The 26,083-nt window shown below is 37.3% G+C and overlaps 1 protein-coding gene across 1 annotated transcript in view; it reads right to left on the bottom strand.

The window, feature by feature from the left end:
• Positions 1-301: 301 nt before the first annotated feature.
• XKR4 (XK related 4) overlaps positions 302-26,083 on the bottom strand; it is a 214,081-nt gene continuing 188,299 nt past the window's right edge. The window contains exon 3 of the mRNA XM_085052850.1: positions 302-3,315. Coding sequence (XP_084908976.1) covers positions 2,369-3,315 — 947 coding nt within the window. The 3' untranslated portion in view covers positions 302-2,368. The remainder of the gene's footprint in view (positions 3,316-26,083) is intronic.

Raw genomic sequence — 26,083 nt, 5'->3', positions numbered from 1 at the left:
AAGTGGTATATTTTCTGACAAAACATGAGTGCTTTTCTTGGAATAATCAGCTATATCTCCATGAAGAAAAAGGTAATCACTCTGTAAAAAGCTTCAGGTTTGGACTATCAAAGAATTGTTTTATTAAAAAAAATTTATAGAGGCAGTTGGCCATTGCTTAATTTGAAAATATCTAAGAAACCCCTGAAGCATATGTGTTTTCTCATCTGTGTAAAGTTCCCTCTGCCTTGCAGATTCCTGCACTTCCACAGATTTTTGTTTTGAGGAACTTGCCCCAGCAAAGAACAACAGGTATTGAACATTTCACTAATAAAAATAGTCACCATTAAAAATGGCAGAATGCATACAAATAAACATAGTCTGTGTAACCTTGGCCATTTCATAGTACAAATATTTGTAATAGGAAAGACAGAAATTAACCCAGCAGCATACACAGCAGTGACTACACTGGATATATCTGACAGTGAAGATTACTATACCAATTATCAGGTCTTCTCCATCCTGACAATGCCATTTACAACAGTAACTCTTCAGTTCTGCTTCGCTCTCCTAAAATGGATGGAAATAGTTATAGCAAATTGTTTCTCATGGAATCACTTGGTGTCTTTACAAGCCACTTACATTTGAAGCAGGATCCACAGTTTATAGAGTATTCTAAAAGTACCCATGTAGGCTTTCATATGACATTACACTGCAAAACAAATCCATAATGTGTGAAAACCAGATTTATGTCAACCTGCAAAAGCCATTTGATAAAATTCATGGACCAATTCTTAAAATCTAAGCTATAAAGAGAATGAAATGTATTAAAAGATTTGAGGTTTATAAAAAGTAACCTTTTATACCATATTTTACTTTACAAAAATATTGAAATAATCCATGAGTTTTTCACTCTGCACCAGCTTTAAAAAAAATACTATCAAATTTTGACTTGCACCTTTAATGCATCTGAAAGCACCATCAGGGGATACTTTTAACATAAAGGATAATACCATTAACTAGATTTAGGGAGGTATTTTAAACCCAAAAGCTTGCAGCAAAAGCACTCTATTACAAGAGATTCAATGCAATTTTTAGACGCATCTGGACACAAGTCTTGAACAGGCAGAAGAGGCTCTTCCACATAACTTGTTTATATTATACTTCGGTGAATATACTTACTAAGAGGTGGCTGAAAGCCTTTAAAAGACATCACTTTCACCTTGGGTGGGAAAAATCAGAGCTGTCTCTACACATTGAGAGCTTGGTTGGTCTTTCCTGCTTCTTTTTCTGCTAGGGCTTGTGCCACTCGTTGTGTCCCTCAGACAATATCAACCTTGCAGTTATACAAAGTTTGGCACTAGAAGGGTATGGCATGTCACAGTCTCTTGTCACACCTGCATACATTCACACACTGAATCATGCATTCTCAGTCCTGAAACAGAGAAGTTTCAGTGTGTCCAGCTCCTTGTAGTTTCTTTTGAAATATCTGAATGGGGTCCTCCAAAAAGTTTAGTATATGAAAACTATGCTTCCTTGTTCTTTTATTTTTTTTTGCAAATTGAGCACTGAATCATGATTATCATTTAATGAATATCACTACGTGCTAGAGCTCCTTATTACTCCTCAAAACCAGAAGTGAGCTGCATAGAGTTTCTGTTGAAAATAACATCAAGAAGTTAAATTGCATTTTAAAAAGACTTTGAAATTCCACAGAAAACAAACAGTTCTGGTAGTATTAATTTTAATGATCTAATTAATCAGAATTTAGTTTATTTTCCATTGACAGCCTTATAAACATGATGATGTTTCTTTTAAAATAAGAACTATTTTGCAAACCTGTTCTAACCTGAATGGTTGATTTATGGGAGTGTTGAAGACTACTAAGCTCCTATTTTTCCCCCCAGAAAACAGTTTTCCTAACAGCAACACTGTGTGCTACAGTTTTGTTACTTTTTAAAAGGAATGGATTTTTTGTTTTTGCCATTGATTATGGAAACATCAATCATTTGTTTCTATAATTAAATGCACTACTGGCTAAAGTTGAAAGCTCTGGTCAGAGCCTTTTTATTGGTTTGATTGTAAGTACTGTGCAGTCAGAGTTTCATAGCAGTAAGTGGGTGAGTTCCCCAGCTGATGTAACTGATTTGTATGTGTGGGTCAGGGTTTGGGGTTTTTTGAGGCTTTCAGATGATGCTGCTGTATCAGTGTCCTGCAGACAGACTGCACACAGTGGATCAAATGATAATCATGATGATAGCCAGACTAAGAACACTATAGCTTGCTGCTCTACTTGTAGTACGCAGTTTAGTTATTCCTGCAGCCCTACTGTCAACCCTTAATTTGGACTGTCAGGTCGGAGCTCCTTCAAGCTGTGTTTCTGCTTTGTTTACAAAGTGGTTTCATATTCCAAGCGCTCCTGAATAAGGGCATCATCTTTATACTGTAGCCGCGGAGGAGTAGGGGAACATTCAAATGCTAAGATTGCCTTCCTCAGGCTCCTGTCCAACACGTGTCTCTCCCATGCTGGGTACCTGTTCCTGAACAAATCGATTTTAATGACAGACTCCTCAATCCTTGGTGGCCGGGATGAAGGTGTGGATGGTGCAGTGGGTCTCACCTGAAACACAGGCACACACCCATCCCTCTCCGCAAATTTTTGATCCCTCTCGCTCGTGACACTCCGGTTGTTGGAGATGGAGCGCAGCGTGCTCGTGGCCACTTCTGGGGGAAGGGTGAAGGTGGCGGCAGGGTCCTCACAAGCACAGCTTGGTGACTGCCCAAACCTTGGTCCATTGGGGTGAAAGAAGGCATAGTACATTAGCATAAAAACAATGCCTGTCAGAAAGCTGCTGAACACTACACACAGTGCTGGTATGGCAAACGCGTCAGAGATTGGAGGGGCCTTGTACAGATACCAGAGAACACTCAAGGCGGTGTTTTCTAAAAGGATGACAAAATAGTAAATGAAAAGCCTACAGCGTGTCCTTCCTTCCTTGACGTTGAACCAGCTGAAGATATAGATTATCCCAACAACCATGTCGAAAACTATCTCCTCCCATTTAGTGATGCAAAACTCTGTTTCGCAGTGAACGATCCAGAAGGTCATGATGCACCAGTGCAGCACTATGAAGATCCCAAAGTACAGCTGGAAAACCGAGGCAAAGAGAGCAAAAGTAATGACCCTTGCTGCAATCGTGAAGAAATGCCAGCAAAACTGGATTATAACAGCCATATAACTGATGGGTTTCTTGTCATCACGGGAGTCACGGAGGGCCTTTTGGTAGGAGGCCAAAGCCCAAGCCAGGGATACGAGGGATGCTGCAGCAGTAAGACCTAGGAGGAAACAGGAGATGCAGTTAAGGCATAATTAGCATGTCAGCACTTGGCTGGAAACAATGAGATCCTTGCTGCTTTAAATACGTTCTCCACCACTGGCGCAATAAAACCTCTTCCCTCTCCTTTAGCTCAGAGAAATGGACCTCAGCTGCTGAGATTTCATTGCTCTTACAATGCTGAACACACACATACAAGAGATGCTATCAAACCACACTCTGAACCTCTTCTCAAGCAATTACATATTTGAAACAAATTAATTAATTCACTACTTTGACCAAGTTGGGAATAGGGGTCTCTGTTGGCTGTGTGATTTAAGGGGACCTACTGTGGTTATTTTTTTCAAGAAAGAATATGAATTTTCTGATTTTGATAAGTCATTAAAGAAGCCTGATATAAAGCAACCAAATCTTTCTAATTAAAATGCCAGCATAATCTACATATAAACTAAATCAATAACAATGTGAGCATAAATCTACATGTTAAAAATAAATTTATGTTGCTCTTGTTACAACAAAATTTAAACTGGCTGCTTTACTCTTGCTGAGGGAAAAAAATGCCCATTTTGGTATTTTCACTACTTTTAAATAGAATTTTAATAAGTAGAAAATGTCAGAACTTATAGTCTTCCAGCTGGAAATCAAATTTATTTTAGAAATTATGGAGTTTTTTACTGAATTGGAACTGTGAGTAAAGATGCTGCTAAAGGAGGGAGCTATATATTTTAATTTATATAGCCATTCTATCTCCTATATATCATAGAATTACCTACTTACAAAGCCCTAAACTATAATATTTTAGTAAATCCTGACAAATATTTAAAGCATTCAATGAAATTATTTCTCATAAGATTTCAAACATTAGTTTTGTGAAAATACAAAAACAGTGAAACAATTTTAAAAAAATTGACCTTTTATACTTATTTTGAATGTGTATTATTCTTTTCTCCTCAAGGGAGTTTGATTCTTGTCTATAGGCAAATTTAGGAAAAAATACATTGCTTTGAAATGGAATCTAACTTTTAAACTAATCTGTTGCTTCCATGCACTACAAGAAACATCTTACATTCCCATTTCAAAAATGGTATAGTTCAGCATCATTATTCAAATGATTAATACTTACAGAGCATTCTGTTAGAAATGAAAGATAATTTTTCTTTACTAGAAGATTAATTTTTATTTACTTACGACTCGTATCAAGCTGCTTTGGATGGAAATGGGAATTGCAATTGAAATGCAAAATCCCTGCTTTTCAAGAGTATTTATTATTTAAATAAAATTGCAATAAATGTTGTATACAGAGGAAAAAATGTATCAAACATTTTATACTTAAAACTGGTTTATTACCAAAGCTATTTTTACATACAGTTAATGAATGAATTCATAAGTCTCAGCATCCCAGACTGAGAATTTATTCATAGACCACTTAAAGATAATGATGCTTCAGCTTATTCTATTTCTAAGCAGTTCCTTAACTTTGAACTAGTTATTGAAGTAAATCAAACTGACATGAAGAAAACATTTCTTTTGTCTGCTGTTAAAAGCTGTTTAATCATTTCAACCACCTTTGGTTCTGGATGCATAGCCAGTATTTTTCCTCCCTATTAAACAGCTTTCTTTAGAACTTAACTATCAGGAATATATTACTTAAGTATTATATGCTTTATGAAATTGAATTAATACAAAATAGTAAATATAAGCCTAAATACATGTTGCTATGTACTTTGCGGGGGAAAAAAAGGTCATTTTAAAAGAGAAGAAATGTAGGTTATGGAAATAAAATCTATTTAAACAATTCATTTGGCTTCACATCCTAAGATTTTGCTCAGTAAATAGTACAGAAAGATTCATTCCTTTCAGGAGAGATTGTGTTTGCCAGTGTTTCTCCCTCTCTGGCAGGGTGCTAATAATGTTGTGAGCTCCCATGAATCCATGAATTTAAAACCTCTTTGTTTTAAAAATAAAAATAATAACAAACAATCAGCAGAAATATAGACCAAACTTAGGATTCCAGGGAGAATTTTTAATAAAATGTCATAATTTTTCTTCCCATGCAGATGCCTGCATGACAAAACACCAGTGTTACTTCTGGAATCTTCCTTCATGGAGAAAATAAGCTATCAGCGATGAAGACAGGAAAGAGACATGGTATGAATTGGTGTTTTCATTTCTGACATGTATATTTGCTTTTTCACACTGGGCTACATTTCTGTGTCCATTATCTCTGATGACAACCCTTGGAGCTGAAAATGTAAGTTCTTGTTTTCCTGTAGGAATGTTTTAAGTATTGAAAAAACACAGTTCATTTCCCTCACAAAATGAAAAGTTGGGTAAGGTAGATGAATAGGATAAAGAATCTTCCAATATAAACAAGCTGCTCTGAACAAGAACTCAAGAATAGCATTATCAGCATAGGGAAAAATAATGTGAGCGAGAAATCCATATATTTTCTTTGCAAATCTAACTTTAATGACCTCACACACTCCCCCAGAGGTTTGTAGAGATATCATCAGTTTTGCATTAGGAAGTGTAAAATCATTCAACAATGCACACAGAATATAATGTTAAATTCATAGGAATTTCCAGTGTTCTAATGCTAATTAATTCATAGCCATTGTCTGGGACATAAAGAAGCAAGTACAATAGCTATGTAATTCTGTTATTTAAATAGTCATTAATAAGGAATCATCCTCTGCTTTTGCAGAACAAACTCAGGGATGCTGGCATACAGGAGAGAAAAGGAGACAAGGGAATGTACAAAAGGGAAGAATTACCAGTTAATATATTATGTATCTGCCCTTGGCTATTGGCAATGGTGTTAGGGATATAGAATTAAGATAAAGTTAAATGCTTCATGGGCTCCATCTGTTTTTCTTTATTGATGAGGCCAAGCACTAAAGAATTATTGAAAGTAAATTAATAATGAGAAGAATGATGTAAAAGTGATGCAAACAGCAGTTTGCTAATAAATGTCACTATATAAATAATTAATTGGGAATGGTTAGAAATAAAGTGGATTATTGTAACACTGAAAGGATAATTCATTAATTAGAACATATTGATGTATTTGCTGAGTATATGTTCATATAAACCTCTTTATCCCTATTTCAAAGGAGGAACTAAAATAAATTTCTATTACTATCAAACCCAAACTTTAGCAATGCAGGTGGTTTGACTTCTGCTGTCAGGAAGGCTTATTTGCCACTCAGAAATGAACAGAGATCGGACATGATCTGTGGAGCCACTGTTCATGAAGAACAAGAACCAGCTTTCCCACTTGCCATCTGCAGTCTCTGAACACTTTTTGGGCACTGCAGCAGCTTTCTGGTGTATTTCTTTGTCTTGCATTATGACAGTCTTGTATTTAGGGTCTTGATCTTGGAAATTAAGACTAAATAGCCATTTCCAGTGAATATGTACACAAGCAACTATATGCTCATCCACTACAGACTGTTACAATAACAGGAAAGCAAGAAATTCTCTAAAATGGCCTTAGGAAGCAGGAAAGCATGTTCCTGTTTCTTTCTTTTCTAAAGCTGAACCTTTAAACATTTTTCACATTGTATGATTTGATCTCTAAATTCTGTACTGAAGAGGAAAGAAATGTAGGCTTTGCACAGGAAAAACATCACAATTTGCATCAGGCAAACGATGCTTTAATCTGGTTCTAAAGTGGACACCTGAAATACTCTAAATAGCAAAGAGTGGGAGTGCACATACCCACTTTCAGCCTTTGCAGCATAGCCCATCAACTATAGTCACAATAGCAAGAAAATAGTGCATTGTATCAGGACAACTTTCCCCCAGGAACTAATTATAATTTTTTTGGAGTGAAAAATAAAATTTAACCTCTCTTATTCTATGAATGGTTTGCATCACTTCATTATATTATTTGTATAAAGGAATGACAACTTTTTAATTACAGATATTCTTAAAGTAGTGTCTATCAGACTTTCTGTCTGATAAACAAGTAACAGAATTGCCTTGATTGAATTATAATTTTAATTAATTTCCCTGAAATTATTAATTTCTCCATATATGACATGCACTTGCATTTTATAGATTGTGGCATTTCTGTATGGATACTTTAGATATAATACATAATACACTACAATGAGCTACAGCTCATTAAAGACATGATAAAAAACCCATAAACATGAATTTCACAAGTGAAAGCAGACATATATGAGGGAAAAGAGAATGTATACAGAGAAGAATACATTCACAAATGTAATATCATTTCAAGGAAGCAAGCAAGCTCAAACAACTAGACAAGAGTCAATGAAATTCTTCTCAACAGCATTTGTAAGAAATCTGACTGAAATGTTTTGTTCATGAATAATCCAAACAGAACTGCTTGCAATACATAGGGGTTTTCTATATTACATCTCATTACATCTCTGCTTAGCAATTCACAACTTAATTTTACTCTACTGACACCCCTGCCTTTGTATTATATCCCACAACATAACCTTTTGACTGTGGTGTTGCTGAAAAAAATACGGGTCTCATTCTTCCACTAATTTTCTTTAACTCCTGATTTGGACTTGAAAGAATAAAGGCATCTCCAGGTCCATAAATGACTTTTTCTCTAATCATATCAGTCCATAAATTCTATATAGCATAAGGACAGAACAACTCGAGTCAGCTAGAAACACTACAGATGAATGAACTGATCTGAAAAAGTGCTCCTTGACATTCAACCTGGTTTCAGAAATAAAACTCCTGCCAAGGCGTCTGTCTCTGCTTCATCCTCCCTTTTAAACTTGCACTCATCTCACCATTTCCAGGAGTAAATTCATCTGAAAGCAGGAATACCAAATGCAGCAGGACATCTGGGCATGGCAACATTGCCTGGGATGTGAGACTTTGAAACATTATTTTAAGAAAGCCTATTTTGTGAGTTTCCTACTCAGCTAGAGAAGTGACATTACATGCATCCAAGCTTCCAGGTGGTTCTCTGAACCAAAGCCAAGGATCTCTAATATCCATATCTAAGTCCTTTAGGAAACCATATCGTGACTGCATCCCTGCAGCTTCAGAAAATGTCTTGCTATATTTACACAGCTTTTACCACACTTCTCTGCAAGTATAGGCACATGTTAAAGATTCACGTGGAGGCAGCCTTGCAGGCAGCTTGACAATAGTCCATGGGTTTCTGCACTAACTCTTTTCTTGTCATACACAGTGTATGATAGCAGTGTATGACATGGCATACATACTGTGCTTCCATATGTGGTTTAGTACACAGGAAGCTCTGAATGCTTTAAGGGCAGATTTTGGTCATATCAAGGACCACGTGTTCAGGTTATCAGCATGTGTTTCATGCTCATGGGTCTCATTGCCTGACAGAGACTGTGAGATGAAACTTAAAGGTGAATCTTACTTTTTTTTCATGCATTCCTATTTTCTAAAGGGATAAATATATAAACTCTTGTCCTCACCTGGGTTATTTCTCCATAAACATGCTGCCAAAATAATCCTGCTACTTTCCCACATCAGCCAGTTGTCACGTATTAGCAATCCTAAATCAAGATCAAAGGCTTTCTATTCAGCTGAAATAAGCTGCCTGAGGTCAGAAAAGGACATTTTTCTTCTTTCTTGAGTCGCACTATATCTGATTGTGCCTAGATTGAAATGGCACCCTACTGAAATGTTCTACTCCTGTGGTTTTACACTCAGACTGTTTGTTCCCCACAAACATGGGAATGTCAGTGTTTGAGGATGACAGTAGTTCACATGTCCAATTTTTTCCACAGGCTTCATTCATAGCTGGGGATTTTCAAGGCAACACAGGTGGTTTCATCAGCTTGCCAACATTCAGTTTAACTTTCTCTCACTGATACCGAGGTGGATTAATACAGCATAACAGGTGACAGGAACTCCTCCTTGTTGAAAACTAAGTTAGAATTATGCCTGATATTACTTCTCCTATGTATTACACAATACTCATAGAACATGCTAGCATATATAGGAATAATTTCTCCCACGATTCCTCTTAGCTGTTTTCAATAGACACTTCTGGTGAGACAACTTCCAGTTGCTTCTTTCATTTGGCTCCCCACAACAATTTACCATTGCACTGAAAATCTAGAAACATTCTCTACATCAAATGTTACTTTCAACTTACTAATTTTACCTGTTCCTAATTTTTTACCAGCAGTGGTTTAGACTCTGTGCAGGGGACCAAGGTTAACTGGGAAAAGTTTGGCGTATTGTATGTATTTTTAGCAGTTTCTTAGGGTCTATGCAGGACACCTGCCTAATGATTTATCTCTTGCTGCACTCAAGGTCATATCCACCTTAGCAAATCTAACTGTTAGTGTTGAGAAGCTTCTGCTGAGCAGCAATCCTGGTCGTAGCTTTAAATACATGGATGAAGGTCATAATTTGGTTTCAAGATAAAATCAAGCACAGTTCCCCTTTGCCTTGCCCCTAAATCCAGACTAACTATTTTACTCAGTTTTTGTTTTTATTATTTCAGGATTTGTATTAGAAACTGAATGAAATCAGCACAGATAAAGAGAGGCAACTTGGCATGCAGGGACCACTAGAACCATGAAAGTTGGCTCTCTCCTGTCTTTCAAAAGACTACAGTAAGCAATTCAGGTCTCTCTCTTCACAGACAGCAAAAGCTCCACTACCTTCTCAATCAATCTGTAGAAGTAATTGGCTCTTTCAGATACTTGAATGGAAATCACACTGCCAGAATACACCAGCTAAGACTAGTTACTGTCTCACATACTGGGTGATTTCTTCCCTCTCAATTACATTTTTCTAATATTTGTTAGTTTCTTGTTCTATTAAAGATTGTTCTAACTTTCAATTTAGGAGTCCTTATTAGCCACCAATCAAGCCCAGTCCCTCACAGGCAGTGACAACCGCCAGGTACTCATGTGTGTCATGCAGTCTGTGTGCTGCCAGGCTTGGCAAGACAGCATGAGATCATTTTGCCTGTTAGGAATCTAAACTTAGACTTCTGTACTTTCACAGCTAGACTCCCTGTCTGTTAGCTAATTTGGTATTTTTTATTCCAAGTATATGCAGCAAAAACATACCCACTGACTCCAAGCTCATTTCCATGATTTCTACATTTCAGGGCTTTCAATGCCTTGAGCTTGCTGCAGAAATCTTAGCTTACAAAAATCAAGGGATTATTTGGAGGATGCAGCAACACCAAGCAGGACAAACCCCTGCCATTAGCTCTTCAGAAACATCATGACAACATAATGCTAAGTTAAATATGGGGCACCATCTATGGGTTCCATAGTGCCAATGGCAGCAGCAGGATCACTTCTCCCCGCCACCAAACAGGAGAAAAAGATGTAGTTTACTATACATGTAAAAAATCCTGTTAGAACTTTTGAGGAAACACCCTTCTGTTGATCCACATTTCTGTGATTTTACCTGTGCTCTTCTGTTGAGCTTTTATATGTTTTTACTAATGCAGTGTCTGGACAAATTTTATCCTGCTATATTTCACTGATTTGGAAGAACCAGACACACAAATTTTCATTCCATGGCATCTAACAAGATCAACTAGAACTTTTTTTGGAAATGCTTTGGAAAAATACTGAAGTGAAAAAAACCCCAAAAGACGTACACACTAAATGCCATTTAGATGATTTCAGTTTTCTATTTAAGAATATAGAATTAAAAAAAAATCCAACTCTATTGTACTTAGTCCACAAGAGTGCATAAGCACGACTAGGGAGAAAATTAGTATTAGCATTTGATTTATTTTTTTACAAAGTCATTTTGTCACCTGCCCCAAGGTCTGCATGCCATCCTTCTCAGCTCACAGGGCAGGGATCTGACCTTGGTGCCAGGCTTGGTGCTGCTGCGGGTGTTGACTGAATCCACACATCAAAAAATGGCAAGAAAGTAAAACTTTGGAATAAAAACTCTCAGAGGAACCATACAAAACTAGAACTGAAGTGGTACAAAATTTGGAAATAAACCTTTTGAAGTGAAAGCATGGTTGTGTTAGAAACAGTATTGGTTTCTTAATCAATTCTCCGTGAATCTAATGGTTTTCTAACTGTTTTCTAACTGGGTGTCAGGTGCCCAGGGGTTGGCAGGTGGACACATGGGGTGACCTCTATGAGGAGAGGTCAGGGCCTGTCCCATGCCAGACACAGATGTTTCCAGCCATTTTCCAACCAGCTCCAAAATGAGCCACCACAGGACACAGCTGAGCCCATCAGCCAACATGTTGGTGCCTCCGGAAAACATATTTAAGGGGCAAAAATGTCTGATAGGCAGAGGAGGGGGGTGGGAAATAAAGATGAGAGAACAGCAGTGTAAGCGCTAAGGTGAGAGAGGCAGGAAGGGGATGAGGTGCTTCAGGCAGCTGTGGGAGAGAGCCATGGTGGGGCAGGTAATCTCCCACTGCCACATGGAATGAGAAGGCAGAAGGGTTAGGGATGAAAATGTGAAGCTGATTCTTGTAAAAAGGGAATACAGAGGGAAAATCTTGTTTTAATTTGTCCATGTTTCTCACCATCCACATTTAGTTTCACTGGCAATAAATTAATTTAATTTTCCACAAGTCGAGTCTGTTTTGCCTGTGGTGGTAACTGGTAAAGTATCTCCCAGCCTTTATCCCAGCGCACAAGGTTTTTATCCTCTTTTCTCACCCTGCCCTGTTGAGGAAGCAGAGTAAATGAGTAGCTGGTGGGTGTCTGACTGCAGTCCAAGGTCAACACATCACATCTAATCACCTCACGCCAATATATTTTTGCATGCACAAACTGTACACATGGCCATGGATTTAGGGGCCAGGTTGTACCTGTTCCTTCCAGAACCACTCAAGAAAAAGATTTTTTCCTTGCACAGGGATATATGAAACATTCCTCAACATTCTGTAAACCCTTGTTCCTCTGAAGGGTGTCTTACCACCTCCCAGTGACCTACAACGTACTGGCTGACTCTGAAATAGATGTCTGAGAATATCAAAGCTGTCACATTATTTCCTGAGATTTAATGAGAGGATGTGGGAGCAGAATGCACCTAATACCCAGGAGAAGTGGAGGGTTACTACAAATACAGTTTTTCAATGCCTGTAGAGAAAAGTATAAGCTCTGAAAAAGGAAGTACCTACCAGCATGCTTTGGTTTAGTTTAACATAACCTCAACTAATCCACTACCTTAATTTTTTATAGTGAAACACAAAAAAAATGGGATACTTCAGTAATGTGTTTCACAGATGTAAAGATATATTTGAAGTGAGATAGCACAGTGTCTCTGTGCTATCACAGAGACATCTGTCTATCACAGAGACAGTGTCTCTGGGCTATCACAATACAATCACAGTGTGATTGTATTTTACAGTCAGTGTAAAATACAAGCCACTGCCTCATGAACACTGAGTGAATCCCATACTGTGTTCAAACAAGTGAATATGAATTCAAAAGTTTCAAACAAGGGAGAAAACATCCCTTCAAGGGATATTTGCCTTGTCTTTAAAAATATACATTTTTTTCAGTTTGGCTTTATTTACCTTTGGTTTTCAGCCATTAATTTGGCTGAAATTCTGTAGGGTTCAAATGACTCAAGCACAATATTTAATGGACCTTCAGAATTCTAAAAATTAAAGGTTTCCCAGGACATCAGCTTTTTACTCAGAAGCCCTCAGTACTAAATAGCTGAAGACAATTTTCCTAAACCTGAAATGAGCTGGTGAAAGATAAATTTTTTTTTACTATTAACCAAGCTTTTTGACATGTTTTCTGCCAGCATTCCACAAACAAAATAATCATGCTGGCTGCAATATAGTGGAACGTATCAGAAATAGTATCTGGCAAACTCAAACTATCTCTTCCGAGTATTTTTTTCAGGACATAGTGAGTATCATAAACTACAAATAGCAGCATCACACTGGCTCTAGAAATGTCTGCTGAGGATTTGGAAAAGGAAGGGCTAAATCAGTACTTCAAATACACTAGAGATTTTTATGTTTTGGTTGTTTTTTTTTTTTTCCCCAGATACTGCACTAGCTGTGGCCAGCATCCAACACAGACATTACTAGAAGCCAAGATGCATTTTGGCATGAAAAATATCCCATGTTCCTTATACTAAGTTTTATTGCAAATCAATAACATGGGACCAGGGCACTGGCAAGAGCATATTGACTCCATGCAAAGATAGCATGGGGCCCTTAAATCTCCTTAAGTCATGACTTTAGGATTGGCTTTCAGTGGCTCGTAGGCTCATATTGGTTTTCTGAAAGAGGATAAATTTCAGCCCTCATTAAGGAACTGATATTTCTTCCACTTGCACATTAAAATTGGACTGAAGTTAGCACATTATTTGACACAATTTGTCTAAGAAATATTTTGTATATGTAGCATTTTTTGATGTTTGGCTTTTAAACTTCTCTAAGCTCTGAACAGATGCTGAGGATGATGCCTGATATGAGGCTCTGGGACAAAACACAATTAGCATCACTCTGAGAAAGAAATCAATTTAGTATTTGTGCAATCCCACTTAGCACAGGAAAAAATGGAGCTGTTAGCTCATGTTAGTACATGATGCCATAGACGTGTCCTTTGGATCAAACTCTTTGCTATGTTTTTTTCACTTCAAAAAAGTTCAAATATAATTTCACAATAATTCATTAAATAGACATTTTTCTGTTAGAGGAAAAGCAATCACTAACATCTTATCCTCCATCTCAAAAGAAAATCCATAGTTTCACCTACTGTGCAGATAATGTAAATTGAAGCAAAGTCTAACAAACTCTTTTGAAGAATATTCAGAGTATTGTGGAGATTAGTTCTGCTTCCAGCTCATGCCAGGCTTGGATTATTTTAGGTTTCATATTTATGCCTCTGTCTTCAATATTCATTGCAAAGTTATCAGTAAGGAAGTTCTACAGCTATATATCTGCCTATTTCTGATAGAGTTGGAATATATACACATGATATATGTAGGTATTACTTACATTTTGTACATATGGTACTTTTAGAGTCATATACTACATGCAGACAGATAAGCTGGCACAATTTGAATACACCAAGCAAAATAATGACCCAAAATTTCTTCTGAAAAGCTTTTCCAATATTTTTCTGTGGCTTGTGCCAAAAATTTGCACCTTGTTGCAAGTTTAAATGAATCTAATTTCCATTTCTGCTGCTTGTCTAGAAGATTGAAAAAGTGAAAAATTCCCCTGGCTCCTATCATTAAGCTTTTTTTTTTTTTAATGTGTAAGTACCCAGAGAGAGTGATTGAATTATTTCTTCAACCTTTTCCCAATATTCTAGGCTCATCAGTTCCTACAAGACTTATATTTTAATGGTTGATTGATGGCCTCTGGACCATTTTTTTCCTGTCCTTTGAATTTCCTTCAGTAGCTCCATCCTCCAGGAAGTGTAAGGCACAGAACAGGGCACAGTGGTCTTATTGGTGGTGTTCAAAGTGGTTTGATCTTTTTAATGTGTCTACTGTATATTTTTTTTCCTCTTCATCCATGGATCAATATAAGGTTCAAAGTCCCAACTTGACACCGAGATATCACAAAAACCTTTCCTCTCTCCTGACTGTTATGCCATCTTCTGAATTACTGTTTTTTAAAACAGAGAATTTCTCATCCTATGGGTGTAGTCTGTGTTTCTGATTGTCAAATTCACTTTTCTGTATTAAACCACAATTAGTTGGTTGTGATAATTTTGACCAAATCACTCAGATCAGCCTGTGATGGCACCTGTCCTAAGCATTATTAGCTGCCCTCACATCTCTGTGCAAAGCCTGGAACTGCCAGTCACTGGAAACCCAGCTGGCAAGTGATGCATGTCATCATCCATAAGGGTATCAAACAAGATGAGAGCAAGGACAGGCATTCAGTAGGTGCTCCTGAGCACTTTCTCACTCATTCTTTCCTAATTATCATATCCATCTAGATGACAGATTTTAGTACACTTCATATGAACTCTACTCATTCCTAGTTTAAGATCTCATGTCATTTTAAGTCATGTGAACTTAAAAAAATATTTGTACATTATTCATTGTAGTTTCTGTCATCATTCTAACTTGTGAGCTTGTCAATGAATGATAACAGGTCTGGGTAACAAGACCTGATATTCGGTAAAAAAAGGGTTTGCAGAATTCTACTGTTTTGCTTCTAATTCTTTGTTACCTGAGTACAAAGCTGACATTTAAATTATTTTGATTCTGAATTAGTCAGGATAATCCATACTAATTTTTATCTCTGTGCACCTTTTCTTTTAAAATTTTTAGATTTATTTCTCTATACATCTGCACATCAGTCTTCTCCATGGCAATTGTTAAGAGTGGCCAACTGATTTCAACAGAATTTGACATGGAAACAGATGTCTCAAAGATACTAAGTTCTATGAAGTTCAGGGAAGATGGCAGCTAGAGAAGGGCCCAAAGAAATGTTCCCACTTAAAGTATAGTGGACTTCAGACATTTCATTTTTATGCCTGAATTTCAGGCATTTTTATGGCTTCAGGCATTTTTATTGCAACAGCTAGGGACCAATTAGTAAGTGAATAAATATGTCCCTGGCAGCTGGCAAATTCACATAGATGTAACTTTGAGCTAGTCCCAGCAGATATTGCCTCTTAGCCATCCAAACCCAAAGTCATGAGAGAGAACTTGGAATAAAGCAGGGAGTGAACAGTACAGTGTGACAACCCAGGGGATCTGAGGAAAAAAATGGATATATTTTCAGGGCAGTGGTTAAGTCAGGAAATGAAGCTTCATTATTTTTTTTGCTGCTTGAAGAACCTATATTAATAGGCACTCTGCTTTTCTTGAACTCATCTATTTCTCCAATATTTTGTTAAAATGTAATGTTTCAGTGTCTATAGACATACACAACAGAGTCCTTCAGGCTGGGGCATGGTGTAGATCAGGCTGGACATAGAACACACAGAGGAGCCTGCAAATGGAACTCAAAGATTTAGATTATGTTTTAAAGATTAATGAGCATCTACCTCAAAGTGAAAATAAATGGGTATTAGTTTTACACCAGTGTGACTGTATATCAGGTTCTCTGCAGACATAACGGGGGAAGTTACAGTCAGCTGCACACCTAATATTTATTTGATTTATTGTTTTTTTGATACAGTGTGACAGCAGATTAGCAAGGCATTTTTCTGACACTGATGATCAAGAAATTATCAATGCACATCACCGGGACATTTTAACAAAAAGAATAACAATAATGAGGCATTCAATCTATAACTGTTACCCAAGTAAACAATTTGATATAAAAATCCAGTCTTTTCTCAACATCAGCAGCAGTTGCAACAACTGGTAAAAGCCCAGAAGCAGTAGTTTGAAACATTCTGGTGAATATACTAGACTAATATAATACCTTTACCCTGATCCACCTTGTTAATTTTGATTTGGAGAGGAAACAGGACAGCGTGTGTGCCCTCAGTTGGAGGAAGGTGATGATATGCTATTCCCCGTCAACTTTGGCTGTTTGGATCTGCAACTGTGAATGACTCTTCATTCAGCCTGCAGAAAAATAGCTTCTTTCTGCTAATGCTACACTTGGATAACTCATCCCATTTAGACAACTATAAACGTAGCTATTCTTTAGAACACAGAGCTCACAGAAAGCTCTCTGAGCCATGCCATAAATACACTGTCAAACAAAGAGTTGAAACTAACACCATCAAACTAATATCCCATTTTGAGATTTGAAAGATAATATGAAAATATACTTCAAAGAATTCGTATTCCCAGTTAGAGAAAAAAAAAAGTGCCATGATCAATTTGAGTAAATGATCTTCCACAGAGAGATGAAGCAAAAAGGCAAATTCTTTTTTTTTAAATTAATTTTTTAAAACTTTTACCCAGTAATTGTGGTTCTTAGTAAGGCACATGCAAAATACCTTTCCCCAAACACTCAGCCACTGGTGGAAAAAGATACTTCATGTTAATTAGAAGTCCATTCAGTGTGCATGTGGATTGTCTCTAAGTCTCTACAAGTTTTAATGTTCGGACACCAAGATGAGTTATATTTTGAGCTCCTAGTATTTAATTTCAACTCTTAGCACTTCTGGCCTGGTTATACTATAATGAATTTCAGGTTTTTCTATTGCTATTAATGACTGTTTGAAACAACATATTATGGGCACTGATACTAACTAAGGAATAAATGCAACACTCTCGCAATAACCTAGCATACTTAAATAATTAATCTTTTTAAAAATTTTAACCTGATTTGGGAAGCAGGAGACTGAGAGATTTTGTTTTGATTGTGATTAGAACAGTATATGGGTACAAAGTTGTTTAGATATTTTCCTTATTCTGTTCTTGAAAAGAAATGTGTATCAAGGGGAAAGAGTGTGATTCAATTTATATTCCTGAGATACTCAATACTACCTTCTCCTCTCACAACATAACCACCACAACCCACAGCCTAAACATCTTGTCCATTTCTGTTCTACATATTTTCCTTCCACTGTTTATGATCCTAAAAGAATTCAGCATTGCCCTCCTCCCAAAAGTTCCCTGAGACACCTTCCGCTTCTCTTTGTCACCTCTTCTGCAAGGTTTTCAAACTGCTCTTTCCCCAGTGCTTCTTATATTTATTGCTTTCCCACAGGTTTCCCACCTCATGGATTTATTTTCTGTTGAGGTGCTCCAAACTTTTAGCCCTCCTCCTCCCTTCCTACATCCATCTCATGTGGTATCTCCACAGTACCCATCCCAGGACTGGGACAAGGGGCCAAGGTGTTTGCATTTACATATAACCTCTTGATGACTGCAGCACTGAGATCAGAGCTGTCTGGTTCAGGAATGTGTTGTGGTCCACCATAAAACCAGACAGCTGCTACCTTACGTTCACTTCTCTGGCAGCAGCACCCTGTCCCAGCAACTCACTGCTCTGCTTTCCAGCCTGTGTGTAGTCACACATAGGTCAAACCCATTTGTTGTTCTTCAGGCTTTCCCCCCAAGCCACTTCATCTGTTTTCCTTAAACTGCCAATTTTTTACTTTTAAAAAAATTCCTGTTAAACAACTGTGGTTATTTTTTAGAATTTTTTGTTAAAGATCCTGCCACACAATGAATTCCAGAGGAAACTAATATTCTTCTTAATTTTAAAGAAGTTTTAGCTGTGTTACCTGCTTCATATTTTAATACAAGATGTCATATTGAGGACAAAGGTCTGCTTGTATGAGTAACTATCAAGTCAGCAAGTGTATTCACTGCTTCCTAGTTTTTCCAAAGCAGCCTTCATTATCTAGGGCATTTAAATTCACTTTCTTCTGTTCTGACTAGCACTTCTATTTGCTAAATTATGTCATCAGAATAACCCCTGGCCTGTGCCTCTCTACATTTTTATTACCTCTCTTACTCATAATGAGGTGAGGAAACTGAATACAATAGTCAAGTAATCAGGTAAAGTTCCATAGAGTGCAGGAATATATTTGTAATTATTTGCTGTCATAAATTCTGTCTGCATTAAAATAATTTATGCTATTCACAGAGTACCTAGATCCATAAATTCATAATTTAGCATTAAAATAGATAAAGTCACAGGCTTGATCTGAGCACAGCTTATTCTCAGTGCAAAGAGTTCATAAACTGAGCATCTCAGAGGTTTCTGGGAAATGCAAGTGATGTTCATACAAAAAATGCTGTCTGACAATATTCAGTTAGTAAAACACATTATTTCTGTCCCCAGTACAAGATTCCCTCTCCTTTATCCATGCTGAAAAGGTGACAAAATTTCCCCTTATAGCTCCATTGTATTCCTCTAAGCTCTTCAACAGGAGCAACGTTAGCTCCTAGAATGTGCCTATTCCTGTGAATGGAACATTTAACAATTCTTTGCGGATCTAACACTTTTTCTCAAAATATTTTAGTATTCTCTGTAGTCATTGCATTATTCTTGAAATAGCTAATGAAGAATGTCAGTATGACATCCATTTTCCTGATGCATGAACCAGAGAAAAAGGAACTCAATGATTTGCCTGAAATACCAACCTACAAAGCTTTTCCAAGAGCAGGAACCCAGGAGTTTTTAAGCAGTCTATTGTCTCAGCTGCACAGAGCATGGCTTCAATGGCACCTCAGTACCACTTTGCAGCAGAATCCTTGGCTAAACTTTCAAACACTGAATTATCTGCCTGCATTGGTGCTGTGCTTATCAGTGGACTCAAGCACCACTGCCCATGAGCCAGCACTACAATCTGTGCCTGCACTGCAAATATTGGTTCATCAGCATCAAGCTGGATCTTTGGAAACTTCTTTCCTGAATGATCAGTTTGCCAAAAAGATATACAACTTGTATACTTTGGAAGCCAGTTGAGTCCCACTTAATATTTCAAAAGCCACTGGGCTTTGAAAATAGGCCAACGCATAAAGGAGACAGTATTTTCAAATTAGGCTTTTTACAGTTCAGTGAAGTGACAGGTATTTATTTCATTCTTTCAAGCACTTGGCTAGCAACTACAATTCAGAATTATCACAACTGCCATTTCTCAAGAGCTATATAAATCAAGCTATCTTACCAACTTAGCAGCCTTCTACATTCTAGATTAAGAAGAGTTTATTTATCTTCTTACAAGTGGAGGTGAAGCTCTGTGCCTCTGCTCACCCAAGACAGTGTTTAACCACTATCTTTCAAGCATGCTGAGAATGCCTGCTGTGAACACTGGCATGCCTTTGGGTGAGTATGAAAGACGTTTTCCTGGAGTTTTTCCAACCTTAGATGCCATTCACAAGATTATCACAGTGGTGATAGATTTTTTCAAGCCTTCACATTTGTGCACAAAAACTTATGGGTTTCATGCTAATTCACTGGCAATAATGTTAGGCGAACTAATTCTTCTTAGATTAGTTTTGCAGAAGCATAAAATTTCAATAGCTTTCCTCATCTTAAAGAGACTTGGGGACTGGGTATTTATAAGCATAAATTCTATGGGTCATTAGCAGAATTTGGTTCACTAAACCCTTATGGGCTTTTTTTAAAACGTCTTATCTGATATACTTAGTACAATTATTCAATCAAACACTGCAGCTTGAATTTATTATTTTTGGCCAATGGCACATTCCAGAACAGCCCCATCTGGAACTTCTGAGCTGTATAGGGTATATACTCTGCTGTTTAAATAGCAATTTAATAGCAGCCCTGTCTAAATAAGGATAAATCAGTTATTTTCTGAAATATTCAAGATTTGTCACTTGTCTTAAAAAACTTTTGCATCTTTAGAAATAAAGCAGCAGTTTTATTGGCATATTTGCAACTAGAATATTAACAAATTTCCCTAACTCTACAAAAGCTAATGTATACTAGGTGTCACCAACCTGAACTGAATTATTACTGCATGATAATAATCTCCTCAGAATAGAAGTCTATAATGGGAACACTTAAACTCATGTAAAGAATGCCAATTATTCTATTACTCTGCTCAGTGTATAATTAACAGAAACTGGAGAATATTCCAGGCTTTCAGTTTCTCTATTGTTGGATTGTTTGGTAAACTTGACTGGCAGCTTCCCTGTTAATTTTTTTTTAACCAGCAGGGAATCAAGTCATGCAGCCATTTTGAGTGACAGCTAAAGAATACTGACTAATGAGCAAACATTCCACACCGCATTTTAAAAATGCAAACACCACCATGGAGAAGGAATTGAAGTAGCCAATTTGTATAATAAATGATTTTATAAGGCATGCATGATAACAGAACTGAGGAAAAATGGGATGCTGGTCCAAGATAGGCTCAATGCAACAGGCATCCACAGCACAGGATACCTTTACATCTTGAAAGGCAAACACCACATACCTTGGCTAAATTGTAAATTAATTAAATAAGTTGCCAATATAATTAGTTTGCTCATTTTTGGTTTCCTGGGATGAAATTAATGAAAGAACCCTTTGCACTTTTTAAGACAGACACATAATCACACATATTTGCCATAGGAAACATAGGTGCTCGGCCTTCAGAGCAGGAGGACAGATTGAGAGAGTTTGCCAGTATGTTGTCCTGGTATAAATTAAAGCAGCTTGAAGGTGGCTGTCACTTGCCTTTGCTGCTGACAGTTTTAAAGGATCATTGATCCAGCTGACAAGCTTTGGAGGAGTGTAGCCATGCCACCTTTCCCAAGGCCACAGTCTTTGCCCAGGAGGCAACAGCTACTTGCCTTCCAGGGTATCAGGGAATCATTGCACACTGGAAAGCTCTTCTGCAGTCCCTGGCTGTGAATTAAGGGCTGCTCTGTGGTGGGAGTAATCACCTGTGTTTGTGAAATAGGTCTGCCTGCCAAGCAATGCAAGGCTCTTTCCTCAGTTGCAAAGCATCAAAGCTTTAGAAATCCACCTAAGTTAAATGTTTGTGAGAGGAGATGGTAAGGGAGGGAGGGAGAAAGGAAAGTTGAGCAAAGGCTTGAGACACTGTAAGCAACCAGAAAACACCTGTGAGTCTTTCTGTGAGGAAAAATAAAGCTCACCAGAACTGCTTTTCAATAGAGGCACATAGTCACATAGAAGGAAAAGAGTACTGCTGAGGAACTTAAAGAGCTGTTTTTTAATACAATTCTCTGTTGTGCTGGCTATGCTTGCCAACATTTCACCTTAGGGGTAAAACTTCTTTTTGTTGATCCGTTGTACAACGAGGTGCAAAGGCAATGCATAACTCAATAGGATTTGAGTCACGTTAAATCCATCATAAGAAATTTGTGAAATGTCCTGTTTCCAGTTTCAAAAGTATCTTAAGCTTCAGCAGTAATTAAGTGCTTAACCCCCTGATGTCAGTGGGAATTAGACATTAAAGCACTTCAGATGAAATCCTATGGGCCAAGATCTCCACATCTAAAAACAACATTGATGTTAAGTTTTCTGTAAGACTCCGACTACAGCTCGAAATAAACCCTTATGTTGAATCCTTAGTGCCAGTTCCAATTCAGTTATAGTTTTGGAAATGTAACCTGAGGGCACATTGACCCAGTCCCTTGTGGAGAACATGTTCACTGACTGTCTGGGAAAATTAGTTTCCCCAAGACTTGAACTATGTTTTCAGTGGTAGAATTCTTCTGCTAACTGTTAAAAGCTCAGTCTTCCTATGCTGTTTCCAGGGCTCTATCCAGCTCAGATACCTGTGTATATTTTTTCTTCCTTCCGTCAGTCATGCACTCATGAACTTGCTTTTCTTCTGTGGTGAAGCTCCTACTTTAACCATAGAACTCTATGAAAAATCGAAGATAAGGCCAAAGCACCATTAGAATAACCTTCCAGGAGGGAAAGTAGATGTGGACAGCTTTTCTTCTGAATTAATTTAATAAAAATGCTCAGAAGAAGCAGCAGTATAACAAACAGCTTCACTAATGTTTACCCAGCTGAAACATCAAATAGCAACCCAGAAAATGTTTAAAAAACCTATCCATTATTCTTATGAAGCTGAAATTACTTTTGCCCCCTTAGAGTTTGTGATTATCTTCTGTAATCCAAAGGAACCCTGTGCCATAAGTTTCTTATTTCAAAAATTTTTGTTTTATTCAGAAAAATTTCAATAAATGTTGAACATACTTCAGGAATTTTCAAGGTTAATTGTCAAATCGTTCATGACATCATGTCAGCTTCTCTGTGGTAAATATAGGCTTGTGATCAGCAGACTGTCAACTGTATTTATTTATAAGCCAGTGTTCCTAGAAACACATCTAAAGGCTATACTTAGAGGTTGTGCCACAATACTGCAGTGCTGCAAAAACTGGTCACATATGGAGGTAAACAGTTTTGAAAGGTTAACTCTCCTCACTTGTGATATGCTCTGACATCCTGTGGATGCCAACTGGCTGAACACGACACAAGAGGAAGAGCTGTGGGTATGTCAGGAAAGAAGACAGTTGCTTATTTGGATGAAAATTTACAGCTTAAAATGGTAGGATGGAAAATATGCACAGTACTGTAGGAAGGTCAATGATATGGATGTTAAGACCTGAAAAAGGCTCACAACTGACTTAGTCCTGAGTGAGTTTTATGCCTGAGATCATGAATATTTATTCTAAGTAATAAATTATTTATAATAGATAGCATGCAAGTACATTTATTATAAATATGTTTTAAATACAGTATTAGTTAAAGAAGGCAAGGCACCTAGTCACTCTAGACAAGCATGCAAAAATTCTCAAAAAGAGTTTCAAGGTCTAATTTTGTGCAGACTTAAAATAAACATGTCTCACACTCATCTATTCTGAGACAATCTCCTAAGCAAATATGAGCTGAGTGTCAGTAAATCCAGTTTGGTATGCACTCTTCTTCCAGCTAATAGAGCCTACACTATCAAACAAATACCTCAATTAAAGTTCCCTCAGCATTTATGATTGAGCCTCCAACATCCTGGTAAAGTATTATTATGTTTCTATTCTCATTTGATAAATTAAAAACTGATAGATTCCTTTAAGAAATGTGGCTTGTTTAACCATTTTTTTTTAATGTTTGGGCACTGATGAACCATCAGTTCATCTCATTCTCTCTATGTAGCCATGTTAGGTATTTTCAGAAATGAAATGAAATGTAACTCAAGTCTTTGTCCTTGGTAAAAGACACCTAGGTAAAATTTAATGGAGGGAGATGTACAGACAGTTGGACCTTAATTCCTATGAACTCCAACTGTCCTAACAAGCATAATGACATCCAGGAGAAGTTCCAAGATTAATCCATTTTACCATGTCTCAGCTCCTTCCTTTTCTACAGGTCTCTATGTTCTCTTGCTAAAAAGAGTAGATAATTCTATGGTCAGAAATATTTTACAGAAAGCATCTTACTTTTTCCCTTAAGCCCATCGACAAGTCTTCAAATACATGCAGTGCTCTGATATTTCAGAAGGCATTTTCCATGGAGACAAAGAGATTAGAATGAAATGAACAAAAACCCATCATCCTGTATATAAAGCATAACCTTTACCAGTCACATGTAATCCAAGATAAAAATACATCACTTTGTTAATGTCCAGTGAATTAAAGGGAAGTTGTAGGCCATAGTCTATATATCCTTATTCATATCAGGTAGAATTGTCCTGTTCCCACATTAGCACGGTCATTGTAGGACCACTGACTCTATTCTTAATGACTCTTTACATATTTGAGAATATGCAATACTCTTTTTCTCAGAAATGTGTTGTGATGATCACAAAAGTACAATTCAAAAAGGCAAACAACCTGTACATATAACTCTCTGCAGAGCCAGATTGTTCAACTTGTTTGATAGATGAAAATGTAATAGGAATAGCATCTGATCATTAAAGATATTGCTTAAAAAAATTGTGATTGACTCCATGATGGTGTTGAGAGAACATCCTCAAAGATATTGGTCTTGACAGGACCATTGGCAAGGTTAGGATAGGTTTCAGATGGCTGATGTGATTTCTGCAGGAGTTCATGCTATCCCTGAGGCAAGGGAATTCAGGTGATGGAAACCTAGCCCTTGTAACTGAGAGATGATAGCAACTGATGAGTCTTACAGGAGTGGATTTTTGCGTAGTTGAGAGAAGTATCAGAAAAGGTATGATACTTAAAGGGCTGATTCAACAGACACAGGAACCATCTTGTGATAATTCATTCAAATCTCTTTCAAGTACCTGACTACCTGCAAAGAACAGTGTTAATGAGTCATTATTTTTTTATTATTAAAATAGCAAAAGAAAAACATAAACACCAATGAAGGAAGATTAAGAAGACAGAGTTGCCACAGGGGCTCAGGCAGAGATTCAAGAAGCCTCATATGCAAGATGCAAAGATGTAAGAAGCCTCTGGCAATGGCCCAGATCAGTCACATAGGGAAAGATACACAAATAGGACAGCTGAACTCTTCGCTTTCCCCAAATGTAAATTTTGTTTCAGCTACCTTCAATGTTCTTTCTCTTTAATGACTGGTCCCTGCTTTGTTTTGGACTTGTCTAACCACCCAGAACATCCTTGAACCTTAAATATACCCTATATGAGAAACTACGTCTGTTTATTCATTCTTAATGTACCATCTGCTAAATTCCCTTCTTAGTCATCAGACAATGTACCAAGTGAAACTCCAACCACTGGTTACTTCTCATTGCATTCACAAGTTCTTATTTCATGCACATCATGTGAGCTGTCAGATTTCAGAAGAGGCTGAAAACACAACCCATATGTGTTGAATGTCTTTAATGCAAAAATGCATCTACTTTTATTCTCCAGAGAAGAGGAGCTGCCACTAGGATAAAGAGGCTGCAGAGTTGAATCAGGCACTATATGACTGACTCATCCCTGGTGGACAAAAGCCAACACTAGGTTTTTCCTCCTGCACAGTGGGCTGTTCCTGTCAGAAAGATGAGGCAGAAAATGACACAACTTTTCAGTAAACTCCCTAAGGATGAGACCAACCCAAAATTTCCAACCCAAATACTTTCTATTTATTTGACAATCTTCACTTTTATACATTTTAAAGAGCAGTGAAAAAGTTAATGGTGTGGTCTCAGTTCAATAACTGCCACTGAAAACCTCACCAGACATTGACATGAAGATATTTCACAGTGCTCAACACCATTGATGCAGAATTTCTGCAAACACAGGCACACATCAATTTCATCTGGGGTTGTTTCAATTTACTTCATAAATATAGGAATTAGGAACTTTAGATATAACTAAACAGAGGTTCTGGAGAGCAAAAATACCAGCATCAAACAAAACCAAGTTACCTTCCAACTCATCTGAACTGAGCTTCTGGCAGAAGCGGCAGAAGCTTTTATGTGAGATTTTCCTTACTTTCGTCTCAGTTTCTGAGACTGTACAATTATCACAGCACACGCCAATAT

Source organism: Lichenostomus cassidix, chromosome 2 (assembly GCF_008360975.1).
Source record: "Lichenostomus cassidix isolate B80296 chromosome 2, HeHo_3.0, whole genome shotgun sequence".
NCBI lineage: Eukaryota > Metazoa > Chordata > Aves > Passeriformes > Meliphagidae > Lichenostomus > Lichenostomus cassidix.
Note: the sequence above shows the minus strand (reverse complement) of the source record. Positions and strands in the feature narration are given on the sequence as shown.